Consider the following 27,839-nt stretch of genomic DNA (forward strand, 5'->3'; position numbering starts at 1 on the left):
GTTGGTGGAAGGGGTCTTGGTTATTGGCGAGTGAGGGAGGTGTGAGTTCCAAGAAGATTTTGTGTCACTGACTTGGTGTGAGGTGATATATACTGGAACGTATGGACAATTCACTCATAGGCTACGGTTGAAAGTGATCAGGCATGAAAACTAGTGCTGCCAGAGCGACCCGTGAGACCAGCTGCTTTTTTTTCTCACCTCACTCATTCTGAGGGAACCCCCCTCCTCCTCCCCTGACATCCTGTGACAGGAGCACCAGCCGAATCTGTGGACAAACCGAAAGGCAATAGAAGAAGTTAAGAAAGAAAAGAGAACTGTTCTGTTGTTGTCATACTGGTTATACGGGTATAAACACTCGTGATTGGCTGCAAGCCCGCGTAAACCGCGGCTCACTGATAACACTCTTAACACGCAATGCCTCAGAGCAATGAAGTAGTAAGCAGAAGCACAGAGATGAGCAAGAGCCCAGTGGGTGCCCTCGAGCACCACAGGGAGTTCTTTCCCACCAAGAACAACAACACCAACAACAAGCTGCTGCCCACCGGCCCGCTGGGCTCACCGCTGACCATGGAGGCTGGGGAACGCGTGGGTCTGGTGTCCAAGACAGAGACGCGCGTGTACCGGCGCCGCTGGATAATGCTTTTCCTGTTCAGCGCTTACTCAGCCAGCAGTGCCTTCATGTGGCTCCAGTACGGCATAGTCGGGAACATCTTCACTCGCTTCTACAGTATCGACAACATGGCCCTGGACTGGCTCTCCATGATCTACCTGCTTACCTACGTCCCACTCATTGGGCCGGTCATGTGGATGCTTGACAAACGCGGCATGCGGGACGTGGTCCTCACTGGCGCGGCCTTCAACTGCATCGGCGCCTGGGCGAAGGTTGGCAGCGCAGCGCCAGACCTGTTTCCTTTGACGTTTTTTGGGCAGTTTGTTTGCTCAGTGGGCAATGTGTTCATCCTGGGAATCCCACCTCGCTTGGCATCAGTGTGGTTTGGAGAGAATGAAGTTTCCACTGCTTGCTCCATTGGAGTGTTGGGTAATCAGGTGTGTGTGTGTGTGTGTGTGTGTGTAGAAGAAGAGACGTATATAGTATAGTACAGTCTTAGTTTGTGTGTTTTACAGAAGGAATTGAGCACACATTAGTAACCCTTAAAATTCTTTTTTGGTTTCTGGGTGCACTAGCCTATCGCTTTAAGACTCTAAGTCGGGCAGTGTATCTGAGTTTATTGAGTTTACACTGGATAATATGTGTTCTAGCTTGTTTGATTTCTTGCTGAAACACTTTTGCTGAGAACAGTCCAGTTTATTTTGAGCCTAAAATCAAACTTAATAAAATCAAACTCTCAAAACACATCCGAATGACATGATTTTGATGTCAACTCAACGTATGTACTCCCAATCATCCGTAAATTGATCTAAAGTGCATTTTACTCTGGATAATTCCATTCCAATAGATCCATTGTTCTGAAGTAGATTCCACACTAGCTGATTAGAATGATTTTGCCTTGCTGATCTCTATAGCTATGTCTTAATGTGTACAGTTGAGATACACACTATCAGGTGACGTGATGAGGGGATGTTTGCGGATGATGTTACAGCCTTGCCAGGCTCCTCCTCCTTTCTGTGTGCTGCGTCTGTCTCCTGCAGGTGAGCTGGGCACAGGTGTTTGGAGTCGTGCTAATCACTTCCTGGTCTGGGCCTTTAAAAAGCACATCAGACGAGACTGGGTTGTCCACCGTTGCCGCTCCGTCTCTCCCGCACCGTTTAGGATTTTGTTTTGCTTATGCACTACACCGCACTACACTACACTTTTGCTTACACTTTTATTTCCCAAATCTAACTCCTCTACTGACTTTATAATTTAACAGAATGGGTTAAGTATTCACTTAAAAAATCTAATATATATATCGCTATTCCGCGTGTGGCCTTTCCCTACTCTGTTGCTTGCTTTGAGCCAGGCTTGTAACAATTATTTTTCTCTTGTAATGTTTTTTCATATTCTATTGATAAAAGTTCTCTGGTCATTGAAACACATCGAGCAGCAGGTCTATTGATCATTTTTAAGACGATAAGTCTAGTTATTGATGTGAAGTACAGTTCTAGAAAATAAGACTTCAACAACAATATCAGGATTTGTTTTAACCCTTTAGTACTCAGTTGTGCAGGAAATCTCTCCAAGAATTTAAAAGTTCAAAAAGAAGCTTAGGAAGTTATTATATAGATTGCTTATAAACTTCTTGGATACAGCACAAAGGAGTTTTTAGTATCAATACAGTATGAGATTATTACCACTTGGTCTTAAATCATAAACACATGGAGAGATTGCAAGTGATTACTCAAGTGGCTTTATTGGAGGTGAAGCACACACACACAAATGGAATGTATGTAAAAACCAACAGAAATGAACGTAGTTACACACATGTTCGACTTAAAAGCAGATAGAAAGGGTTTAAGCCAATGTGTAGAGTACAGTAGGTGGAGTAGGGCAGGAGCTTTTCTCCCTTGCCGCCACCCTCACCATTACCCAACTTTTGAGCTGTACCCAGCTAGTTTGCCTATATTCTTTTTGACAGTACTGATTTTGAATCTTGTGTGTACGTGTGAATGAGTGGCATCTTAAAAGTCATAGTTGAAACAAATTATGTAGAATAAACTGTTATTCTTTATAATTTACCACCTTGTGCAAACTCACCCGTTGCCCTCAGTTTGAGAAGGGTTTGTGCGGCACTACCCATCCGATGGCAAGGTTACATGCTTGTGTTTCATTGGACCACAGGACATGTTTCCCCCTCCACTGCCACGATGGCCCTGTGTGTTTGCTGTGTGTTGAGTCAATGAACGCCCAGTTCATAAATGACGATAACCTTCTCTGTTGGGGGCTCGGGGGAAGAAGTTAATAGGTCTACTCTCACAATCAGATTATGACATGTAGATGATTTAGGCCTGGGAAAGCTATTGCTTATTTCCTGACACAAAGTCAGAAATTAACAGCAAACAGTAACTTAAGAGTAGCTGACCTGTATTGATTCATTTGATGTATCTATTCAGCTATTCATTTGCAATCACCAGGGCTCACAGACAGTGATAACATGTCGTTGTAATGAAAAAGTTCCACTTCCAGTTGGTCATTTCACAATTTACACTGTACTGTAGTGGAACACGTTTTTGTTTCCATAGACTTCTCCAGTGTTATGAACTGAGGCTTGATAGTTACACATCAGTTTATCTTAACTTGAGTCATAGCTTATCAGTATACATGTAAGATGGCCTGTGAACCATGATGACATGGCAAGCTCAGAAACTGCCTTCTGACCTTCTTCCTACAGCTTGGCATTGCCATTGGCTTCCTCGTTCCCCCTATCCTGGTGCCAAATGTGGACGACATGGACGAGTCGGCACACCACATTCGTGTGATGTTCTACATAACTGCTGGCGTGGCCACTCTGCTCTTTGTCCTGGTGGTCATTGGTATGTATTGCAAGACATGCTCACTGAGTTCATCTCATCTCAAAAGCTCATCTCATAACTCATAACAATTTGTTAATTGTGTTTGAATTGATGTCTGTCTGACTTTCTCCTGTCTCATACGTTTGCTGTGAAAATGCGGTCAATGTCTAATGCACAGCTAGCCTAGAAATCTAGACGCACCCTAGCGGCGGCAAATTAATTTGCTCAGCCTGTACGTCTAGTATCGAACCATAGGAATTTCTATTGGCTTAACACCGTGGATGTTCTCCAATCACAGCGCTCTATTTCGTTAGAGAGTCTTAAGGCGGGCTTTACAGGATAACGACAGTCCTGTGACGGTGAACAACAAGGAAGGTGGCTATGGTGAACGAAGAGCGGTTGTTTGAATCGGCGTTGGCGTCAACTTTGGAGGAGTTGGACTTGTGCTTTTCTTTGAAAGTTGAGCAACACAATGCACTTAAGTCATTCCTTTCTAAGAAGGATGTGTTTGCCGTTTTGCCTACCGGATACGGATATGGTCGTAGCGCTGGCCTATTGCATGCCTAGGCAGTTTGAAAGACAATTCTCTGCCCGCCCCTTGGATTAAGCGAGGTGAATGATTCGATGCCAGACTATACATCTCAATGATATAGGATGGCCCCGCCAGGCTAATGCACAGCATGAAGCCGCATGAACCAGTCTTAATATACTGTACATGTGATTGCTCTGTTTTATCAGAAGTCATAGGTATCTTCACAGGAAATTAAAAAGGGTTGACAAAGAGATATGAAAGTCTTTTGTAATCATAGCCTCTTCCGCTTTCCAGCGGGAATGACCAAAAGAAAATAAGGGGAAAAAAGGGAATGTCTGGGAAAAAAAGGGAACATCTACTTCTGCTCCCAGCAGAGGCTTTGACAATGAGAGCAGGAGATGAACAAAGTCAAAGGAGGAAGGGTCAAACACAGATCAAAGGAAAGAAACGTTGGGTGTATGAATTCCTTCCAGGCAGCTCAGTGAAGAGGACTTTTGGGGCGGGGTTTGTTGGCAAGCCCCAGCCCCATGGTCTCACATGACTCCCCAAAAAACATTCATTCACATTTAACCCAAAAATAGATTGCTTCATTGAAATGGGCAAATTGACAAATAAGAGTCCTATATAATTATTCTTGCCTCACTAAATGCCACAAAGTGTCCTCCTTTTTGGTGTTATGTACTGTAAATGGCTACCCTAATGCAGTCACTATCTGAGGTTAGCTTTCCACTGTAAGGCTGTCTGGATGCAGTCATGATCCAATGTTAGCCTTCCACTGTAAGGTGGATGCAGTCACTATCCAAGGTTAGCTTTCCACTGTAGGGCTGGCTGATGATGCAGTGAGCTAATGATCGCCAGGCAAGGTCACACTACTGCTGCTGCTGCCGCCTGCGACGTCTCTGACTGTTGAATGTAACATCGCGAGGAGGAGGTTTTCTCTGGGTGGAGATGGGAGGTGTGTGTGTGTGTGTGTGTGTCAACATCAGGTAATAGGATGTCTCTCTCAGAGGGACAAGCTCAACACCATCAAGCAGCAAGTCTTAATTTCTGTCATGTGAATTAATGAGCTCTTAACCTTGTGTCAGCCAGAGATGCTCTCAGCACTGGCTCCGGCCTGCCAGTGCTCTCCTCTCCTAAAGCAAACTCAAGAGGGATCTTTCCCATTTCCATTTTAATGGACGGCTGGGTGAGGGTGCAGCCGCCTGACGGCCGCCGACTCAGTGTGCCGCCTCCTGTCCGTCCTCCTGTCTGTCCACCAGACCGTCCCCAAACACAGCCGCCTTCATCAAGCAGAGCAGCAGCAGTGGAAACATGGCCCCAGAGTGTGTCTCTACACTCTCACGCACACACACACCTGCACACACACACCACACACACTCACTCACGCCCCAGAGTGTGTCTCTACACTCTCACACACACACACACCTGCACACACACACAAACATGCATGCACACACACCACACACACTCACTCACGCCCCAGAGTGTGTCGCTACACTCTCACGCACACACACACCTGCACACACACACAAACATGCATGCACACACACCACACACACTCACTCACGCCCCAGAGTGTGTCTCTACACTCTCACGCACACACACACCTGCACACACACACAAACATGCATGCACACACACCACACACACTCACTCACGCCCCAGAGTGTGTCTCTACACTCTCACGCACACACACACACACACACACACACACACACACACACACACACACACACACAAATAAGTAGCAAGGAATTCCTGACCTCTTTATTGTAACATTCCGTGTCCATTAATGAAAGCCACTCAGTCACTGTCTTGTTTGATATGTTTTTGCAAATGTTGCACTATTTCAAATGTCAAAACTGAATTATTTGCAATTCATATGTAGGAAACGGAATATTTTGAACATTTGACAAGACTGCATTGCACTACATAGTAATACATGTAACTGCAGTGTCTTCACACTGTCACATTGGTATACTAAAAACACGGGGAAACTAGCTCTGGGCAGCATAACTCACAGAGGGTGATACTAACCCAATGTTATTTAGTATGGTGTTTCCATTATTTTGTACAACACCTAAGCGTCACAGTAGTATCATTAGCTGTGTGGCGGTACGGTATGTCTGAGAGAGGCATCTGTGTGTGTGTGTGTGTGTGTGTGTGTGTGTGTCTCTCTCTCTCTCCCTCTCTTTCTCTCTCTCTTTGTTTCTGTAACATTGTTTCTAAGTGCTTGAGTGTAAGAGAGAGAGTGTGTGTGTGTGTAATCAACCGGGAACAATGCAGTCATAATAGTGATAGCTCCCACAGGTGGCCCATTAGAATGGGCCACACACACACACACACACACAGCTATTTAAAAGCCGGGGTCTGTATCCTCTACACCCAGAGTTCTGAGTTGGGAGGACTGCAGGTTGTTTGCATCTCACCTAACACCTCCATCATGGAGATGGGCAGATATATGAAGCATCTGGTTCCTCTATTATGAAGATGGCAAGATATATGAGGCCTTAGGTTCCTGTGACAGTCTTCATATGGAGATGAGCAAATATGTGAAGCATTAGGCTCCTGTGACTATTTTATATGGAGATGAGCAGATACTGTATATGAAGCATTAGAGTTTCTCCTGTCTTCATATGGAGATGAGCAGATGAAGCATTGAGGCTCTCCTGTCTTAACTCATTGAGTGCCAAAAACGTAATATTACGTTTTTCCTTTCCATGCGTTGAGTGCCAAAAACGTAATATTAAGTTTTTAGCTTTTTTTTAAATTACGAAACTAGCAGAGGTGGAAAAAGTACGAAAATATTGTACTCAAGTAAAAGTACCAATACCTTTATGAAATATTACTCAAGTACAAGTTAAAATACCGATCTGAAAATGTACTTAAGTAAAAGTAAAAAGTAGTTCATTTAAAATGTACTTTAAGTAAAAGTTACTTAGTTACTTTTTTTTTTTTGGGGGGGGGGGGGGGGTACCAGAACAACCAGTTTTACCAGAGACTTTCTAATGAGATACAGCACTCAAAAAATCCTCCATAGTAATGCATGGGGTTAGTCAGTTGTCTACAAATATCACAACCCTTCCGCGGCAAAACGTTGACATGTGAATACATTGAGCCAATCATGTGGTGTGTTGTAAAATACATTGAGCCAATCATGTGGTGTGCTGTGAAGACATCGTGCCAATCATCTGTTGTGATCTCGCTGCTGGAGCAAGATTGGTGTCGTGAAGCCTTACGCACACGCATTTCTGCCGATATAGATGCACGATAAGTGACCAAGAAGTGTTGCAATATGGCTGCCGAGTGGAGGTACTTGCCTGAAAAGGACTTTGGTCCTAGCTCGAGTTGCTGCAGCCAGCAGCTAAGGCAGCCATGTTCATGCTCCCAGTGTGTAGCGCTGTAGCTGCAGCAACTCGAGCTAGGTAAAACCGATTGTTTCAGTTTTGTACCGACAGTCCTCGGTGATGTTGAGAAATGGAGATCTATGTGAAAAATCACCGGAGTTCTCCTTTAAGTTTGAGCAGTAGTTGATTTTCAAAGTTGAGCTTTCAGCTGAGGCAGGCAGGCCAATGTTGAGTTGCAGAGAGTTTTTTTTATATTTGGAAACGCAGAAGGTTCAGCAGATTAAAGGGCGTCAAACTGGGGGGGGGAGAGTGGGAAGTATAGGGCCCCAATGGAGGAGAGGGCCCTTGAAAAGTGGAATACGGGGGGTACAACATTTTCACCAGGCATTAGTAATAACTCAGGTAATCCACACATAAAAAATCCAAACAACTCTATAAGTAGAACAAGCTAAGAAAAAGCACTAAGGCAAGGAAAGGGAAGGAACGAGCTGGAATCTGTAAGTAGTTAGAGTAGTTATCCTTTCTATCTGTGCAAATTAATATAAGCTTGGTTAGTATATTGATGGGCTATAAAAATGTTTTTCATTACCAAGGTGTCACACAAGAAACATTTCATGATGGATAAAAGCAAAAAGCTCTCCCAAGATCTTTGCAACCTTATTGTTGCAAAACATATCAATGAAACTGGTTACAGATGCATTTCAAAACTTCAGAATCTTCAGTAAGCAGCATGGGAACCATTATCTGCAAGTTGAAGAAACATCACTGCCATGCAGGATCTCCTCGCAATATTTCTGACCAAGGATAGTCAATTCCAAGAGCCAAGGACCACTCGGAGAAAGCTCCAGAAAGACTTGAAGGCAGCCAATTCAATTAAATTCAATTAAACAATGGAAGTAACTAAAGATCAGGATTCACAAGAGGGACCCCTGGAATATGTTTAGAACAATGGGCCAAAATCACATCTGATACTGTGACTAATACGTTTTGTCATACAGGAAATGTCTTGAAGCTGTCTTTACAAACAAAGGCTTTTCCACAAAGTATTGAAGAAATTTCAGTAGGCACGTTCAATACTTTTTTCCTGTGTCATTCCACTTTAATACACATAACTCTTATGTTTGGATTTTTTATATGTGTGTTAATATAATGTGTGGTGAAATTTTCGAATAGACTCACTGGAAGTTTAAGCTAATTACTAAATATATATGTCCACCATATATTTATTTTACCTGAATATTTTAACTTCCAAATTAAATGTCAAAATGAATGTCAGACGAAATTTAAAGTTTGACTGACTGGATTTTGTATACAAAACATAGTGAAAACTGTCTAAGGTCACTCACTCTCCCTTGCTAAAGAGCTAAATGGTTTAATCCGCCTGCACGATTCATAAGGTAGTGTATCTTTTGTTTATTTAGTTGAGCATCGCTAGTAGTGGACCGCTAATGGTTGTGCTGCTGGTGCAATGTCTTTCTCCAAGAAAGCCAAGTCAGGTTACTAAAAAGAGAGACATCAAAATGAGGGGAAACAACTGCTAATAAACTTCTTTCCAAAGAAAGGTGAGCACAAACGTCAAAACACGAAATCCCATGGTGTTTGCTTGAATATCTCCGCTATCATTAGTGCTAAAACGAACTGAGACAACCCATTGAAATAGCGGAAAATACACTTTCATAGGTTAGGCTACACATGTGCATCTCGTGATCCAGCTCCATCTCCATCACTTTCAGAAAGACTGCATGGCGCCAGCTTGATTCATGTCCTGTTGTAGGCTACATGCTGATCATTATCACTAGGCTAGTGGTTTAGGGCGCGATTTCTTTTCTCTCCCTTTCTGTTTTCGTTAGTCTTAACTTTTTTTTTTTACTCAAGTAACGGATGGGATTTTTTTGTAGCGAAGTACAATACTTCACTCAAAATGTAATCAAGTAAAATTTAAAATACTGATTTTATAAACTACTTAAAAAATACAAAATACACAGAAAACTCATACAGTAACGTGAGTAAATGTATTTCGTTACTTTCCACCTCTGGAAACTAGACACTCTAACACACCTTATATGTGATTTTGGAACTCTGTGATGAATGGAAATGAAATATATGACGATCGTGAAACTCATGAAAATGCACAATCTGGACATTTTATCTGGACATTTTGTCATAACTTGGTTGCCGCTTTGGGTCGAATCAGTGACGCATGCATGTCAGGTCAAAACCAGGCCATTTTCGTGGGTCTATCACAAGGTGGCAGTCTCGCCAGGTCTCGCTGATCACTTCCCGGAAAGTTTACACAAGTAAGTAACAGGCAACACACAAATATTTCATGAAAGACGTTATATCTCCATTTCTAGAAAAAAAAAACAGCGATTTTGATGAAAACTAGCCACTGTTTAGCTTGGGATTTCTCAGGAACAGAGGCGTGTAGAAATACACGGTTTGCACCCACCGAGAGCTTAAAGTCTCACCTTTTAAACGAGCCATTGTATGTGTTCATAGCTATAACACAGAATATGCTGTGGCTGTACAAAAATCATCAACAATGGTCTAGATTGCTGGCACTCTAGGACAAAGCTCCCGAAAACAGCCTGGCATTCAATGAGTTAATATGGAAATGGGCAGATATATGAAGGATTATTACCAGTGCCATGTTCATCACAGAGCGTCCATGTTACTGCCGTTACGCCGTACCACCTGAATTGACTTTTACTCTAAAATGTATGCAGATGCATACAGATCCTGTTTTTCTTTAGGGTTGTCACACTTGGAAAAAACAGGATGTAAAAATAATGTAAAAACATTGTGCTTGTGGGCAAGGTGTGTTTTGTCTCCTTTTGGCCTCTGCAGTCTCTGCAGTCTCCCGTAAATGTATTCCAAGACTAATCTCAGAACACTACTTTTCTCTGTGCATGTCTGACAACATGGTAGAGAGGAAGAAATTCCACAACTACAAATCCCAAAGCGTACTGCAACTACAAATCCCAAATGGCTCACAGAAAATGTATATGGGCTATAGGCTATACTGTTCTCTCTCTACAGTCTTCCAGGAGCAGCCCGAGATTCCACCAACCCAGTCCCAGGTCACAGCCAGAAGCATCCCCCCCGAGGACTACTCCTACATGGCCTCCATCAAGAGACTCCTCAGCAACAAGCCCTTCATCCTCCTTATCATCAGCTATGGTGAGTGGTTACACATAGTCTCAGAGAACGACGACTTACAGAAGCCTCATGAGTAATTTTGGCTCATCTCCATAGATGAGCTGCTGAAGGTTGTTCAGTATGAAACTTTTATCTTCTTACATAAGTTATATTATCAAATAATAAACATTTAGCTTCCTTTATGGGGGTACACTGTTTGTCCAAGCCATTGGTTAATATTTCTATCATTAATAGTATTAAACTGCTGTTTGCCTTCTGAGCTGTAAATAATGTGTTCCATTTTAATCTGATTGCACATTGTCAGGCCATCATGATTCTGATAAAACTTAATTGCCTTGATAGTCTCATTTATCCAATATGTCATTCTTATCCACCCACTATAATGCACTTATGATGTATAGGCCTACTCAAACTTGTTTACACACACACACAAACAGACAGACGGAGAGAAGGGTGGGTGGGGGGGCTCAATAGACCATTTAAAATGTAAAGACGTGGTACATGGTTAGGTAATATGTGTTTACCATGTTGTGTCTATGCTGCTTCTGTGCTTACATGCAGATTAACTCTTAAAGGTGTTCCGTAACACCGACGGGAATGTTGGAAAATGAACGTTCTAAAGAATATCTGGGTTCATTGAATTCAACATAGAATTTTAGAACCTTGCGGAAGGGAATCTTACCTTTAAGGCCCATTCACACCAAAAACGATAATGATAACTACAAATAAATATCGTTTTCGCTAATATGAATGACAACGTTCACACATAAACTATAACAATAACGTCATGAAGAACGATTCAGAGCGATTTTCAGAACGATAAAATGCTAATAGCCAATCAGAAGCCATCGAATTTTAACCGTCACATTCATATTAACACAAGGAGAGACTTTGTTTATTGTTGTTCAGTGTGAACGCTTTTATCGTTATGGTTATAGTTATAGTTGTCGTTATCGTTGTTGGTCTGAATGGGCCTTTAGGCGGGGATTACATTAGCCAGCGGCAAGTGGCAGCGGCAAACCTATAATTGCGTTTTCCGAGGAACTGCAAGAGTGGGTTTGATCAGGGGCATGGAACTCTGCTTCATCCAAGGATTCCAACGGTACCTCATTTATGAAAATCAGACATACAGGACAAAAGTTACATGCACACACCTTCACATACACAGACAGCCCAGACCAGCTCATTAGGCAGCTGCCTGATGGCTTAGAACTCTGCCAGGTGCAAGCTTAAGCCATTATATATAGAGCTGGGATGTCATAATCGAAATTCAAATCCTGAACATTCCGCCATTCATTTCAATGGGGCCAAAAAACGCAGAAAAACGTGAATAACGCAAAAACGACAAGGGGCAGCCACACGAAAAATGTAAGCAAGCTACACCGGTTCGGGCCTGAATTTTTAGAGTTGGAACCGTGTCGAAAAAGTTTTATCTCGTTTCTAAGCAAACAGTTTGTCAATTGAATACGCTCGTGTTGCGCTTTGAAAGTTGAACCAAGTTCAATGCTCAGCTTGTTCAACGCTAGCATTAGGCTACGCCAGCGTTGCCGTTCCGCTGCCGAACCATAGAAAACAATAGGAAACCTGCCGCTTGCTGCTGGCTAATGTGATCCCCGCCTTAAGGGTTAAAGACCAGCAAGTTGAAGGTCATCAATTTATCTGACAATGATTAACAGCCATAGATCCCACTCCACAAGGGTTAGCCATATCTTAAGCACTTTACAGTCACTTTTATGTGAATTACAATGGCCCATGCAACTTTAAGTTTTAAAGGTTTTTTTTTTCTGAGAAAGCAGTGTACTGTTGATAAACTGTGTCTCTCAACAACAAGCAACACATTCAGCCGCATTCAGGAAAAGATAAATTGAGAGTTAACACCTTTAGCTTTAGCCCTTAGGCTTATTGTCCATTCCTGCTGAAAGTCTTTACAATGTGTCTCACAGTGTAATTAATTTTGTATTTATTTGCAATTAAAATTTACCGATCTACCTTGATAGCAATAATTCAGATGTTTATCTTGTATTGAATATGTTACTTAACTGTATAAATAGCACCTGTTTTACAGGTCATTAGTGGTCAGTTATTGAAATTTGTAACACCGGTGTCCCTGTATTGAATCATGTGTACTAATCACTTTAACATAAAGATGAAAATGAGTTTGCAACGTGACTTGGTGAAGAGGTCATTGTAGTTGCAAAATGATCTAGTAAAGGGGTAATTTCTTCGCTGTATCGGTTTGGTTAGATTTGGACAGATAGTCTGCTTTTTGGGAAGGATGTGATCGTGTGAAACAAAAGTATTCACTGTCTTGTTGTTCTCATGGTATCTCCCTCTTGTCTCTGCAGGCCTCAATGTGGGCTGCTTCTATGCCGTCAGCACACTGCTCAACCGCATGATTATTCAGTACTATCCAGTGAGTTTTACACACACACACACACACACCACAACATAACATAAATCTCAATTATTCCATCTGAACATTCATCACCGGTGTGTGTCATTCTGTAGGGTGAAGAGGTCAATGCTGGCAGAATTGGGCTTACCATTGTTATCACTGGAATGGTTGGCTCCTTGATCTGTGGAATCTGGCTTGATCGGACCAAAACCTACAAGTAAAAGATGTTTTTTGCTTTTACTTTTTTGCTGTATCAATTGTTACCAACTGTAATGGTCATATTCACATTGGACAAACGTGTCTGCTCAGTAACCTTTGTGAAGCTACACATCTGTTGTGTGCCTCCTGGTTAAATGCCTGGGGTTACACTGACCAGGTCCCAGTAGTGTATAAGGCATGTCTGGAATGAACGATGTTTGCTCAGCCAAACTGCACTGGGTAAATTAAGGAGTAAGTAAGTACACTTAAAAGGAAAAGGCATTCAATTTTTTACATAGCCATCTGTATAGTTACCGTATCAATATGTGTTTTTTTGTTTTTGTTTCCAGCAATGATGTAATGGATGTTTGCCACCCAGCATATAGACAGAAATTCTTTCACCACCGCTGTAAACATACGATTATCGCTGTAAACATACGATTATCGCTGTAAACATACGATTATCAAATAGGCTTTGCCATACAAATCAGTCCGAGGTTGACCCCCAGGAAGGGCGCTTTAGGAAAGGCAGTGGTAGCGTAGTGGCTAGGAGCTGGACTAGCATGCAGTCGTCTGAAATGTGGGTTCAATTCCCGGCCTCCACCGTTGTGCTCTTGAGCAAAGCACTTAACCCCCGAGTTGCCTTTGTAATATAATTGACATATGTAGGTCGTCTGCTAAGCGTCTGCTAAACAAATAAATGTAAATAGATATAAGGCATCTATAAGTCATCTCTCAATTGTGTAACAGTTTATAAAAAATAATTAAAAATCCCAATATTTTAGACTAATGATATTACATTTATTCATATAGCAGACACTTGCTATCCAAAGCGACTTAAATATGTTTTTAAAACAAATTACTTTCCAAGGAGTTTAATGTGAAGACATGGTTTGAAAAAAGTCCTAGATGTACTAATCATAAACTAATCATAGACCCATTTGTTTTTTTTTTTTGCGTTGTTTGTCCTTATCATTTACTGAACAACTTCCATAAGTGCAGTGAAAGTCTATTTCTGTCCATTCTGGATGGGCTGTTGGTGTATATTCTTTGCAGTGTATTCTTTTCTGTTAAGTCGTTGAGTCTTGCTTTAGTATAGCTATTCAGGATAAGATCTGACGCTATTAATTAGACCATTATAATTCTGACCTTTTGAGATGAGCAAAGGTGAGAAAAAAATGTTTGTGGGCCTCTTCTGTGATTCCCAATTGAACACCACACTATTAGACTTATTTGATTTAAGGATACCATTGTATGCATCAACATGGATCACATGAGATCATAGGACTTTGGTAACAGAAGGAAGTAGATGTAAGTATAATCTGTGAAGCCGTGATAATAAGTTTGTTATTTGGTCTAATGAAAGAATATAGAGATTAAAGGGACAGTCTACAATTCTAATCACACTTTTTGTCATATTCAGTGAATTTCTCTTCATAGTCCTCTAGCTGTCTGTTTAGTGCTCAATAAAAAAAAAACGTTGTATTTGTACACGCCCAAGCTTTTAACACCAGATGCATTCACTTCAGGAATAGAGTCTGGGAACTCACAAATCTGAAACCTTTCCAGCACTAGCATGGTTACGGGCGTAGACATCGTGTTAACTTTGAAATCATTGGTCCAGCCTAGCCAGTCACATTGATCAGGGATTCCTAATGTTACTTCCTACTTTGTCTAAACTTTACAAACTGACAATAAACAGCATCTGCAGTAGGGCTGCTTGATTTGGGGGAAATACGTAATTGCAATTTTTTCTGACAGATATTGCGGTTTGCGATGGTGTGACTTTGTTAACACAGAGTTTGGAAGGAAGCAGATGGGCTCAGATCGCGAAAGGATTGACCCAGAAGAGGGTGTGGCCACGGAGCTTAGCAACTTTTATGCACAAGCTTTGTGTGAAAACAACTCACTGAACATCCTCCCTCTCTCAAGACCAAAATACACAAATTAGCTCTGCTCTGTTGGAGAGTCATTACTTAAAACAACAAATGGCAAAAAAACATGATGGGCCTGATGGCACCCCCTCATGGCTTTTATAAGAATATGCTGAAGGCTTAGCAACAATCGTTGCGCATCTTTTCAAACAGTCATTCTCAGAAGGCAAGCTTCCAGCTATCTTTGTGCTCCTTTCTGTGGTGAAAGACCAATTTACTTACAAAAAGAAGTCTTCAACCACAATTTCCCTGGTCAAAGCCTACCAGTCCTGGCTTACAGCACTGGACTCTCATGCTGGCATAGTGATCCGGGTTTTACTGGCTGCTATGAGCAAGGCCTTTGACAGTCAACCATGCAACACGCAAACATGCAAATTGTGAGGTCATCTTAGACCCTCGAGACATTGCATGGACCCTCAACTACCTCCACAGCAGAACCCAACAGGTACTTGTCAACAGTGTTGGGCAAGTTACTTCAAAAGCGTAATGCATTATTTATTACTTGTTACTGTCATCTCAAAGTAATTTCTTACATTACAATATTACTGTCTTTGAATTGTAAGGCATTACACTACGTTTACATTACTTTCACCAAAATAACAGGAAATATGGATTTGGTGTTCTCAATAGATCTTCATGTGTTCAATGTATTACACGGCAGGAGGTGATGTGGTATGGCATAATGACTGAGCTAGGCTTAAGGCTAACAAAAGAACAATATAATGGTTGCAGTTATGGCTCTTGGGACAATGTAGGCCCCAAAGGCCAAAGGTCACTCACAACTTAATATAGTAAAATATAGCCATAGTGAAATTGTATGTTGACTTTAAATGGTTCTTTGCTGGTTGCCTTTCCTTCCACTTACAGTGGTGTAGACTTAATGCAAATAGTTTGAGAATAATGGCTACCATCTTTGTCTGTAAAAGCAACATTTTAGTTATTCTCACTGCTTGAAATGAGAAGTATAGCCTAACCATGTTAGATCTGTTGCATGAATGGCAGAGATAACTAAAATTCCCTTTCTACAGTCATCTAAACAAGGCAATCAAATTCCAGGACCCGCACAGATGACTTTTTTAATTATTGGATAATCTTCTCTGATGCCAATTGAGCATTTCTCAATTTTGGATTAAAAAGCAAAGTAACTTCAGTTACTGAGAATTGTACCGAGTAAAATATTACTGAAATTGTATTGGTAATGCCTTACATTACTGCATTACAGCAAAAAGCAATGCATTACTGTAATTACATTACTTTTTTAACGCATTACTCCCAACACTGCTTGTCAATACTTGTTAATAACACACACAGCCCCTGGACTCACAGGATTCCCTCAAGGAGGTGTGTTGTCCCCACACTCTATATGGGTTCTAGGCAGGGTTCTAAATTAACACCTGCCAACCAGTCAAATGCGGGATAAAATTCATTTTGGCGGGTGTTAGTAAAAACTTACTAGCCAGTTTGGCCGGTGATGCATGAGGCATTATGCATTATACATAAGGCTCTGTTCTCGGTCATATATCCCCTGGCAGTACTTCCTACATTTCCCATGACCACTCTGTTGTAATGCTACGTGATGACGTTTCATACGTCCATTGGCTGCACGTAGTTTGCAGTGAAACCAGCGCGAGAGACGATGTAAACGAACGGAGCGAGCGTCTACCAGAAAACACATGGAATTAGAAGAACGAACGGAGCCAGAGCAGGGAGCATAGACTGAAAGAGGAGGGAGTTAGCCAGTAAAGTAAAGTAAAAGGTACATAACACATGTACATAACACAAATACACAACGTGTTACGAAATATTAACTAAATATTTAATTAAATGTTAAATATATTGGAATCTGAGGAGCTTGTAGGCGAAAATTTTCATTAAAAAGTTTCCTGATCAGTGATCACCACCACCAGACGCATCATGCACTGTGCATAGGGCACCAAGAGACAGAGAAGAGACCAACATTTAGCCAATAAATAGTAGCTGTACTGCAAACTGTTTTTCACTCGTTAGAGTAAGTATACAATGTGAAAATGCACCAACAGCATGTTACATAAAGATGATACTTTTCGGGTCCTCTCTATAAAGATCCAACTTGAACGTAGGCCCTATGGTAGGCCTACTCCATTTAATTGAGAACGCGTCTGAGCTCGCACGAGAGGAAGAGAAAACAAGTGGCAGGTTCCAGCTGGCTTGTCATTGTTGATGATAACTTAATAAAAAGGAGACATCAATAAGATTAAACTAAGTGCGGCAGTGGTTGGGACAGACTTATGGGGGCGAGAAGAGAAATGAAGCAGGGGATGAGGATAGATAAATAGATAGATAGATAGATACAGTAGATAGATAGATTGATAGATAGATAGATAGATAGAAAGATAGATAGATAGATAGATAGATAGATAGATAGATAGATAGATAGAGATCCCAAACATGAAATGAAGTGTTTGCACTTTCTGTGTAGCCTATATTTTGTGGTATGTATTCATGCCAACAATGTTAATAAAATGATCAAATGCATTCAGTGACACTCATCCCATAAACTCATAATTCTCTTATTTTCACCGGAAAAAAAATGGCTAGTAGAAATTCTGATTGGCTTGTAACTTTAGAAAGTTACCAGCCACATTGGCTGGTGATCAAAAAGGTTAATTTAGAACCCTGGTTCTAGGAACACATTCTGTGATGATAACGTAACACCCCCAATTATCACCACTTTTGTTCAGAAATTCGAAAACACTTCAAAATAACATTAGCTAAATGAACATTACATTTTTCAGTAGCCATAGGTGTGTAGATTTGAACAAAATCTGGTTTGGTTCTTAACGGGAGCATTTAGCCTACTGCCTGAAATATCCGATTTTGCTTACCACGCTCGGAGTTATAGTGCTGGCCTGATGGGTCGCCTATTTACGCCGTTTCAACGGCACATGAACGGTTAGACCGAGAATTCTCGTCATAAAATGAAAATTCCACTGGAGCTCGAAACGGTTGTGTACACGCAGCCTTACAACACTGTTTACAGCTCTTCGAGTCACGGTAAAATGTCATTTTTGGTACATAGCTAATTTAGATACACCTATGGTGTGGGTGGTTGCGTTTCTTTAGGAGTCCGCCGTCTTAGTTTGTATAGAAATGGATATTAAGTGACACATACACGCAAGACGGCGGAAATTCGGGACCGACGGTAATAGGGGGAGTTCCGATACAGTCTTGGTTAGATACGCAGACGACATCAGTCTTTCAAGATGCCTGGCCACCAAGTCCCTTCCATTAGATCCAACCATGCAACTCAAAGCCTAGCACCTAATTGAATGGGCCCTGCAAAACGACATGATGTTGAATAGGAAGAAGAGTTTCGAGGTGCAGGTCACCAGTGTAAGAAAAGCCCCTATGATGACTAGGTCTACTATTTAAAAAGTGGGGGAGCTTAGTTCCAGCACATTCCAGACCATAACTGCAGGACTCTTGCCGCTGCGAGCTCCAGTGTTGTTTACTCGCCTCGCTGCCCCTCCGTATTTCGTGACCCAAAAAAAGCATCAGCAATCCAAACACCCATCTGGTGTCGAGTAAATGGCTTTTTGAATACACTGTGTTCCTATGACCTATGTGGTTTCACATGAATATTGTGATGTAATATAGGTCACATCAACATCAATAGGATGTGATATTCATCAAAGAAGCCCTTCACTAATGTCTAATAGAAACTAAACCATTTGTTATTTCTCTGTTCCCAGGCAGACCACTTTGGTTGTGTACGTGATGTCCTTCCTCGGGATGATTGTGTTCGCTTTTACGCTCAACGTAGGGTACTTGTGGGTTGTCTTCATCACTGCTGGAGCATTAGGGTGAGACTGCCAAGTCGACCTCAGACACCCATAACACATTTTTTGGACCCTTGGTTTCTTGTTTTGAAAACTCTAGTGAACTGTCTTTAATGCTGTAACATGTTTTTGAGTCACAGCAGAAATTCATGTCAGGAGCCTCAAGAGATTTAGTTAGTCTCTGTAGAATCTTCTGGAAGTTAGGACTATAGTCTGTTAAGCGATTCTTCCAAAGTTACACAACACCTAAATAGATGTTCAACTATTTTGGTCATCATTCATAATTTCTATGAAAGAGATATGCAGTGTTTTTCCAATGTCCACTTGTTTTGTATTGCCTTAGAATGTACAACCAACAGTTGTGCACTGAACCATGACATAATTGTGACATAGCTGAAGGAATGGCATCAATTAGGGTATGTTTCCATTTGAAGTTCACACAGTTGCACAATTTAGCCAGTGTGCCATTTTCTGACACTTGTTAACAGCCACAACTTATTAAGGAAATATTTTGCACTAGACTCTCAAAACAAGCACAGTCAGCCCACAGTCCAGCAGTCTCCAGTGTTGTTGGTGGCTTACTGGGTTTGTTAATGCATCATGTTTGTGTGTGAAGGTTTTTCATGACCGGCTACCTACCTCTTGGCTTTGAGTTTGCTGTGGAACTCACCTATCCAGAGTCGGAGGGCACATCGTCAGGGCTACTCAACTGCTCTGCTCAGGTGTGTGTGTGTGTTTGTGTGTACACTACAGTATGTACACTCCATGTCCAAGCATTTGTGCAAGGCCTATTTGTTTGACTTTGTGTGCATGTGTGTGTACAGTAATAATGTGTGTGTTTATGATCATCTGTAGTACATTATAGGCAACTGTCTGTTTCCTCCATCAGGTTTTTGGCATCATCTTCATCATCTGCGAGGGAAAGATCATCGATTCCTACGGCAATCTGCCCGGCAACATTTTCCTCTGTGTTTTCTTGCTCATCGGCACAATCATGACTGGTACTATTACACATATCCATGATTTGGCACAATCACGATATGTGACTAAGCACTTCACATTGAATGATATATTTGTTGGAAACTTAATTTATGATCGACAGAATGTACCCTAAAGAGCAGCATCAAACAGGGGTTTTTATGAACTAAAAGCTGTACAACCACGCTGCATAGCTTCAGGCAGGCAAGCGATAAAACCTTAATAGGATAATGACCTCAAAATCTAATAAGAGGCAATAGGCTAGACCTCAGGGGATAGACCATGCTGCCAGTTGAGGTCATATCACAGTTAAAATCTCAGTGTCAAACACATTTCGGATAATTTTAATAGTTTTCTTAAAACTTCAGTTGGTTCATGCTAGTTACAGGGTAATCTCGTTTTGTTAACAATTACAGATTATGACTGTAGCATTAACACCCCTCAGCATGTTGCGTTTATATTTCTTTCTTGGCAAAACTCTATTTCCAGGTATTCCTTTTTCCATCTCTTTAGCCATTTTCCCTTCTCCTGTCCCACGCTCTGGAGGTTTTGTCGGCCTCTGATGTTGTGCATGTCACCGTGTTTATTGTAATAGCTGAATCACAGTGTGTTCCTGCTTGGCACGCCTGCATGCCTGCCAACACTTTCGAACAGATTAGAAAGGGTTTATTTGGTCACATTGTTGGACGTGTGCCGGCTTGGCGAGGAGCACCTGCTCTCCGATGTCTGTAGGAACAGCACGGGCCAGTGACCCCAAGTCAGCGGGAGGGCATGCACTTGGCCCGTGTCAAGCACTCTTTGATATTGCCGTATAGCTCAGAGTATTTGTGTCATTTGTTACTTACAGACTAAATTTATTTCTTTAGTAGTCATTAGTCAAGTCGGATGCTTTGGCAGCAGAGGGGATACATGTTAACCTGACTTTTGCCAGATGAATTTCGTTCCGCCTAGCTCCACTCATCCATCTGGGATCGATCCATTTGAGTGGTGCTTCAGAAGGCTGGGCCTTATTAAAAAATCTTTGCATAAGATTGGATAAGCCAATTGTCCGTCATCTATTGACGTGCTACTTCAACCACTCACATCGAAGCCAACCCGTGGCGCTGAGAACAGTCTCACAGTCGCTTCTACGCTACGTCACATCTATGAAACTCCCGCCCTGCGTCCTGATTGGCTCTACCATACAATCTCGTGCCGAAATCACTCTCAACGGAACCAATCCCAGATGGATGTGAGTGGTGCTAGGTGGACCTAGGCGGAACGAAATTCATCTGGCGAGAGTCAGGTTAGATACATGTAGGAGTCATTTTGGAATTGAGGTGCTAGATGCCACAGGCACATAGCCTAGAAATCTAGACGCACCCTAGCGGCGGCAAATTAATTTGCTCAGCCTGTACGTCTAGTATCAAACCATAGGGATTTCTATTGGCTGACGCCGTGGACGTCATCCAATCACAGTGCTCTATTTTGTTAGAGAGTCTTAAGGCGGGCTTAACAGAATAACGACAGTCCTGTGACGTGAACAACAAGGAAGGTGGCTATGAAGAGCGGTTGTTTGAATCGGCGTTGCCGTCAACTTTGGAGGAGTTGGACTTGTGCTTTTCTTTGAAAGTTGAGCAACACAATGCACTTAAGTCATTCCTTTTGAAGAAGGATGTATTTGCCGTTTTGTCGACCGGATACGGATATGGTCGTAGCGCTGGCCTATTGCATGCCTAGGCAGTTTGAAAGACAATTCTCGGCCCGCCTCTTGGATTAAGCGAGGTGAATGGTTCGATTCCAGACTATACATTTCAATGATATAGGATGGCCTGCCAGGCTAACAGGCACAGCCAGTCAGATGGCTATTGAACATCATGCTTTTATATGTGAAGGACAACGAAAGGACTATTAATGACCAATGTAATCTCATGACCAGTGTTTTTTTCCCCCATTTTTTTTTCTCCTCGTAAATGAAAGGCATTATCAAGTCAGACCTGCGGAGACAGCAGGCAAATGCATTGGCCAAGGAAGCTGTGAGTATGACAGTCCTCAAATTGAGTGACAGTGCCACCAACGTTTTGTGTGTGTGTGTGTGTGTGTGTGTGTGTGTGTGTGTGTGTGTGTGTGTGTGTGTGTGTTGTGTTCCTTGTCCAAAATAATCTTCAATTGAGCATGCAAGCTCATCCCCATTCTCCTCTGTGGTTAACATGTGCCCCTTGTGTTGTTTCATCTCACTTGTTTTAAAGAGCGAACTCAAAAAGCCCCTACACATGGACGTGTAAGGTATAGATCTATTGCACGTTCTGAGGAGCATGCCATGCCGTAGCGCATTTGTCTTTTATAAGTGGTTGTCCATATGTTAGAGTAAAAACAATTTGATACCTAAAAGTTCAAATTAAAAGTACAAAACAAAATCAAATTGGCTATATGACATTGCACATAACACATGATGTTAGGATAATATTGTAGTCATGCATTTCAGCAAATTTACTATACACAGTATATAGTCATGTAACAACATATGACAGTTTGCTGTGGCATGCAAATAAATGACAGATGAATGATCCTGAAATAATATGTATAAGTATGCTAAACCAGGAAACCTAACACCTGTTTTTGGATATGATCTCTTAAAGGAGAATTCCGGTGTGATATTGACCTAAAGTGTGTTGAAACATGATACCGAGTGTGAACGTATGTCTCATAGCCCATCTCGGCTTGTCCCCTGCACTCCAAAATCTGGTGCTAGTTAGCCGATGCTACCAACAGCTTTTTCAATGGTGGTGCTTCGGCATCGGGCTAGCCATGCAAATAAATCACTGTTTTACACCATTTACGAGGCTTAATGATAAGGGATCAGATTCCAAAAATAATTCAGTGGAAATGCATGGATTCCAGTTTCTTCCAGTAGCAGCAACTGGAATCCATGCATTTCCACAGAATTATTTTTGGAATCTGATCCCTTATCATACCTGCTCATTCTTACTCGTCGCTCGACTTATCGTGACTAAATTCAAGATGGCTGCAAACGCTAAACTTCGTGAAGATACTGTCTGTATAAATCGCCTTGTAAGTAAACTACCAGTGCTTTTTCAAAGTTCTCAATGTCTCGTTTTAAATGTCAGGGCCCTCGGAAGTCTACCAATGAAGTGTGGAGATACATTGAGCCTTGTAAATGGTGTAAAACAGTGATTTATTTGCATGGCTAGCCCGATGCCGAAGCACCACCATTGAAAAAGCTGTTGGTAGCATCGGCTAACTAGCACCAGATTTTGGAGTGCAGGGGACAAGCCGAGATGGGCTATGAGACATACGTTCACACTCGGTATCATGTTTCAACACACTTTAGGTCAATATCACACCGGAATTCTCCTTTAATTGATGCACAGATTATACTATTATGAGTCTAATTCAGTTCTGAATTTTCACAGAAATAATCACTAGTTGAATGTTTGTGTTAATGTACATTCTTCCACCAATCAGCTCGCTTTAAAACAATGCCATGAACCATGTTTGCAGGACCCTCTTTTTGGATCCTCAGTGCCATCAAAAACCTCTGATGACATTGACTGGGTACACACACACACACACACACACACACACCCGAGCACAGAGAACCTTATATGATGAAGACCCGTGATCAGTGCTTGTCTTGAGGGGATGGGCACATCAGGTGCCCCTCTGGCCAGGTTCTGGGGCAGAGTTGTCAGCTACCATCTTTGCACAATACATCAGGCCAACCGATACAAATGTCAATGACTGTCAGTGACTGACTGAAAATCTCAATTCTGGTCAAATGAGAGCTACTTCACAGAACAAAAATGTCACTCCTTTAGGGAAAAGGTTAAATAAAAAAATAATAATAATGGTCTTATCTTACACTCCCTTAAAAATATCTGCGTAGAGAGAGTGTTGCACACATACTGTGCAATGATGGTGGATGTGTTGCTACATGGATGTGCTAAACAATGTCACCAGACGGTGTGAGAATGCTTCTGATGGTATGAGGTGTCTGTGTACCTTTCCTACCCTACCCATATACTGTATACTGTAAGTATAAGTATAATATACTCTTTTAATCCCGTGAGGGAAATTTGGTCTCTGCATTTATCCCAATCTGTGAATTAGTGAAACACACTCAGCACACAGTGAACACACAGTGAGGTGAAGCACACACTAATCCCGGTGCAGTGAGCTGCCTGCAACAACAGCGGCGCTCGGGGAGCAGTGAGGGGTTAGGTGCCTTGCTCAAGGGCACTTCAGTCGTGCCTACTGGTCGGGGTTCGAACCGGCAACCCACCGGTTACAAGTCCGAAGCGCTAACCAGTAGGCTACGGCTGCCCCAACATTCATTGTGAACCACCTGCTGTTGTTGCATCATCCAACCCCACCCCTCTATCCCCCACCTCTTTTGCCAGACGGCGAAGGAACATCTCGAGGGGACGGAATACGGCGCCACGGCTCTGGTCACCCCTCCACAGCCATGATCATTAAATCCCCTCACCCCCCTCCCATTTCCCCCACTCCCCTCTTCCCATTTGAACCCCCCTGTCCCTCAAATCTACACATCAACACCGCCATACCCAAGGTAGGAGCTGCCTGGCTGCTGATTTCCCACAGTCATTCCTTCACGCTTCTGATCCAATCCCCCTCCTCTCTCTACCCTCTCAGCCTCCCCTCTCTTGCTTCTAATCTGCTGGCTAATCATGTCAATCATGTTTACACACAATCACGTGCACACAGCACATTATACAGCCAAGACGCATTATAGTCAGGCATAGTTTTCACCATCTGAATAGGGAGACATATTCTGTTCACATTATGCAGATGATGATGCCAAAGACTAGTAGATGTTGCAATAAGTCGCTGAGGTTATTCCATTAAGCTCTCGAGGTTATGCCATTAAGCACTCAAGGAGCATTCTCATGACAAGTTTAGGAGTTTAACCGCCTCCCTGTGGCTAGCTAAAGAACTGCACATAGAGGGCACGTAAAGGAGAATTCTCACGTGCCATTAGACTCTAACAAAGTCCTTGTAGGCAGGTCCAGGTCTCCCCACTTGGCAGCCATCTTGGTAACACACTTTTGGGCAGTTATCAGGCAGCTATTTTCCTATTCAAATGAATGGGGAGGGATACAGGAAAGGGCGGGGTATGTGTAGACTACTGCCATATTGGCGTTACAAACTAACCCCATGCATTTCTATGGATGATTCTTTGAGTGCTGTGTCCCCTCATTAGAAAGTCTTACGGCTCCCACACACAGTTGCGTGCATCGCGTTGCTGGAGACGCATCCCATTCACTTTACATAGGCTCACGTGATCCGTTGCCGAACTGAATTGTGGGTCCGCTGCATCGCGTTTCTCCCGCCGCTCGCGTTGAGGAGTTCAGCTGTTGCTGCACCGACAGACGGCACCGGCCAGTCAAGCCAATCTACGGACGGCACCAACCAATCACATTACGGTTTTACCTTAAGTCATTTGCATAGCTACCGTCGGGAACACCCACTGGCATGCGTTGACGGAACGCAGCTGTGTGTGGGAGCCGTTAGACTATAATGAGTCAACTCCACTTTGTCACCCACTATCTAGTCAAGTAGAAGACTGTAGATTGCATTACAATTAATTATACTAGTGCAGTGCCTGTTCAAACATGCTATTCCTTTAAAAAACCCATAGCCCAATTACATGGCCGCAGGTAGGTCTGCCTTAAAAATAAGATGATGGGGGAAAAACATTATTTCAGCTAAGCATTCAAAACTGAATATTATATTATAATATGTTATAATAAATGAGCAGTGAGCAGAATCTAAGCATAGCTGCACTGACATTTCAAAATGACATAAGTTCAACAGCTGTTTTGAGTTAAGGCTATATGTTTAGCCTATTGAATAACTTCATGATAAAGTAGACAAACCATTTTGTGAAATGATGCATCATATGAAATTTTGGGACTCAAAAACAGTCTCTTGTAGCCTATAGAGATTGCTAATGTGTCGTCATCATGGCGTTTTCCCATTGGTGAACGCAAAGCATTTTGGGGATCCGCGGCAATCCATGCCCATGTAAACCAATGTAAACTGCCAAACATACCCATAATCTTGGTGTGTCTTAGCAACCTCTATAAGTGACATCGAGTGGTTGTGGTTGTGGTTAGCCCAACTGTGTTCAATGCCCAGATTATCAAAGAGTCTTGAACCAGGGTTGTGCAAAATTCCAGAATTGAATTGAAACTGGCTCTTAAATTCCAATTCAATTCTTGAATTTCACTTGCATTTCAATTGAGGTAGCAAACAGGAAGCAGAATTACAATTCAAATTTTGCACAACCCTATCTTGAACACCATGTGGCTGCTCTGAAATCTTTGGTCGGTATAATGTACCATTCATATGGTAAGTCATGGAAATTCAGGTTTTTTGTCAGGGAAAGTCAGGGAAAAGTCATGGAATTTTACATTTGACTTACAGTGGGAACAGTGTAGATAGTATGACACATTGGCATTAAATTGTGACCTTTACGATCTTTACATGGAAGGGTTATTTATGTGATGCTATGAATGGGAAGCATTTAACTGCATTGAGTCTTTGCCATCTGTAGTATCCCTACTCTGACACACCTGTCTGAACTAAATCATTCTAGCCGTTATTAGTACAAGCCAGTCTATATGAATTGACAAATGTTCAGAGTAGGGATTATGTTTAAAAAAGAAATTCCCCAGTAATCAAACTCATGACCTCAGTGGTGTTGGAGCACCAGTAAAAACATATTCATATGGTGTTGCATGTAGTGTTATCCCAAAATAGGGTCCATCATGTGATTTATAATGCAATATAACACAAGTGTGTAAATCAATAGTAGCACAAAGTTCAAGGGAAAATGTACAATATGCATCACAAGAGCACTCCAGGAGGAGGACACAAATGTGCCTGATGACAGCTATTAGAAAAAAAAAGAATTGTGGTCATGAATTGTGATATCACTGATATATGAAAAAAATTGATTTCATAAATGTAGCAACATGACTAAAGTGAACTACAGTAGACAATACAAAAAATACATCAGCAGGTACAATTAAAAATGAGCAGTCATGCCTTTGTCTGAAAATGGCTGACAGGATATGATGGCCTCCGTGCTGCCAAACAGAACTGGGACAAGAGATATGTGGTATGTGGCACTAAATAATGTCATTCTTGCACACAGGCAAACCAGAACGGAACGCTTCCGTCGTCTGCCATTGTGACTGAAGCCAGACTGTAGAGAGGATGTGGGTGACTCCTTCTGTTGTACTGAGGGAAAACCACGTGTGCACAATAAGATTTAAGGCTTTTGAAAATCATCTCACAGCACAAAAAAATGGCCTCCAACAGCGGGACTCTTTTTCTGTTTAATATTTTTACCATTATTACAGTATTAGCATCATAAAAACTGTTCACTTGATTTTTTTCAGGTAATGAATGTTTGTAAATTCCAAATGTTTAGTGCCTAGTGTTCTGTTCAAAAATGATTTGTTTGTATAGATACATGTTTTTTTTTCTCTTCTAAACTATGTGCACAAAACAACAGCCATGGAAATCTTTTGTCAGGTTCTTATCAATAGAACTGGAAACGACATTGATATTTTTTATATCACCTCTGTGAAGTGATTTTAAACATGCCACAAGTGTGTGACAATAATGATAACAAGTCAACATTTTTATATTGAAGTGCTTTTTGTCATTTTACATTTACTAATTTTTATTTGTATGGACAGAAAAACAAAGCGTAATAAATGAGTCAATTTCCTTAAGTCCTGCAAATTCTTCCAGTAGTGTCGACCCAGCATAATGAAATCTTAGCAGGAAAAATCTTGTGTTGATTCGTGAAGTGTTTGAAGAAAAGTTGTCAACACTTTAGATAAGTTTTAATTGTACCTTCGCCAATATTGGGGACATTATAAAATTATTGGAACAGAAGTATGTTAATTTTACATGCAGCAAAGGTTTGCAAATATGCCCAATATTAAAAGCAAATGTTACATATTCAGGATGGTTGGGCCTGGACATGTGATT

General features: G+C 41.8%; 1 protein-coding gene across 3 annotated transcripts; it reads left to right on the top strand.

Annotated features, from left to right (window-relative positions):
• The first annotated feature begins 399 nt into the window (after nt 1-399).
• LOC143127743 (choline/ethanolamine transporter flvcr2b-like) lies at nt 400-27,577 on the top strand. Of its 3 annotated transcripts, XM_076289409.1 has the most exons (11): nt 400-1,047; nt 3,330-3,471; nt 10,369-10,509; nt 12,834-12,901; nt 12,997-13,100; nt 18,747-18,857; nt 19,450-19,555; nt 19,723-19,834; nt 21,771-21,826; nt 24,212-24,381; nt 26,992-27,577. In XM_076289409.1, exons 1-10 carry the CDS (start codon nt 415-417, stop codon nt 24,278-24,280), a joined length of 1,542 nt encoding a protein of 513 aa, XP_076145524.1. In that variant the 5' UTR covers nt 400-414; the 3' UTR covers nt 24,281-24,381; nt 26,992-27,577. The 3 variants fall into 3 exon arrangements, with proteins under 3 accessions (XP_076145524.1, XP_076145523.1, XP_076145525.1); XM_076289408.1 differs by lacking the exons at nt 24,212-24,381; nt 26,992-27,577 and having other exon boundaries at nt 21,771-22,625; XM_076289410.1 differs by lacking the exons at nt 24,212-24,381; nt 26,992-27,577 and having other exon boundaries at nt 400-882; nt 21,771-22,625.
• Nucleotides 27,578-27,839: the final 262 nt, after the last annotated feature.

The sequence above is a fragment of the Alosa pseudoharengus genome, unplaced genomic scaffold (assembly GCF_046254945.1).
Source record: "Alosa pseudoharengus isolate Yale_2024_CS ecotype anadromous, Long Island Sound unplaced genomic scaffold, YU_APseudo_1.1 YU_APseudo_1.1_scf_17, whole genome shotgun sequence".
Taxonomy (NCBI): domain Eukaryota; kingdom Metazoa; phylum Chordata; class Actinopteri; order Clupeiformes; family Clupeidae; genus Alosa; species Alosa pseudoharengus.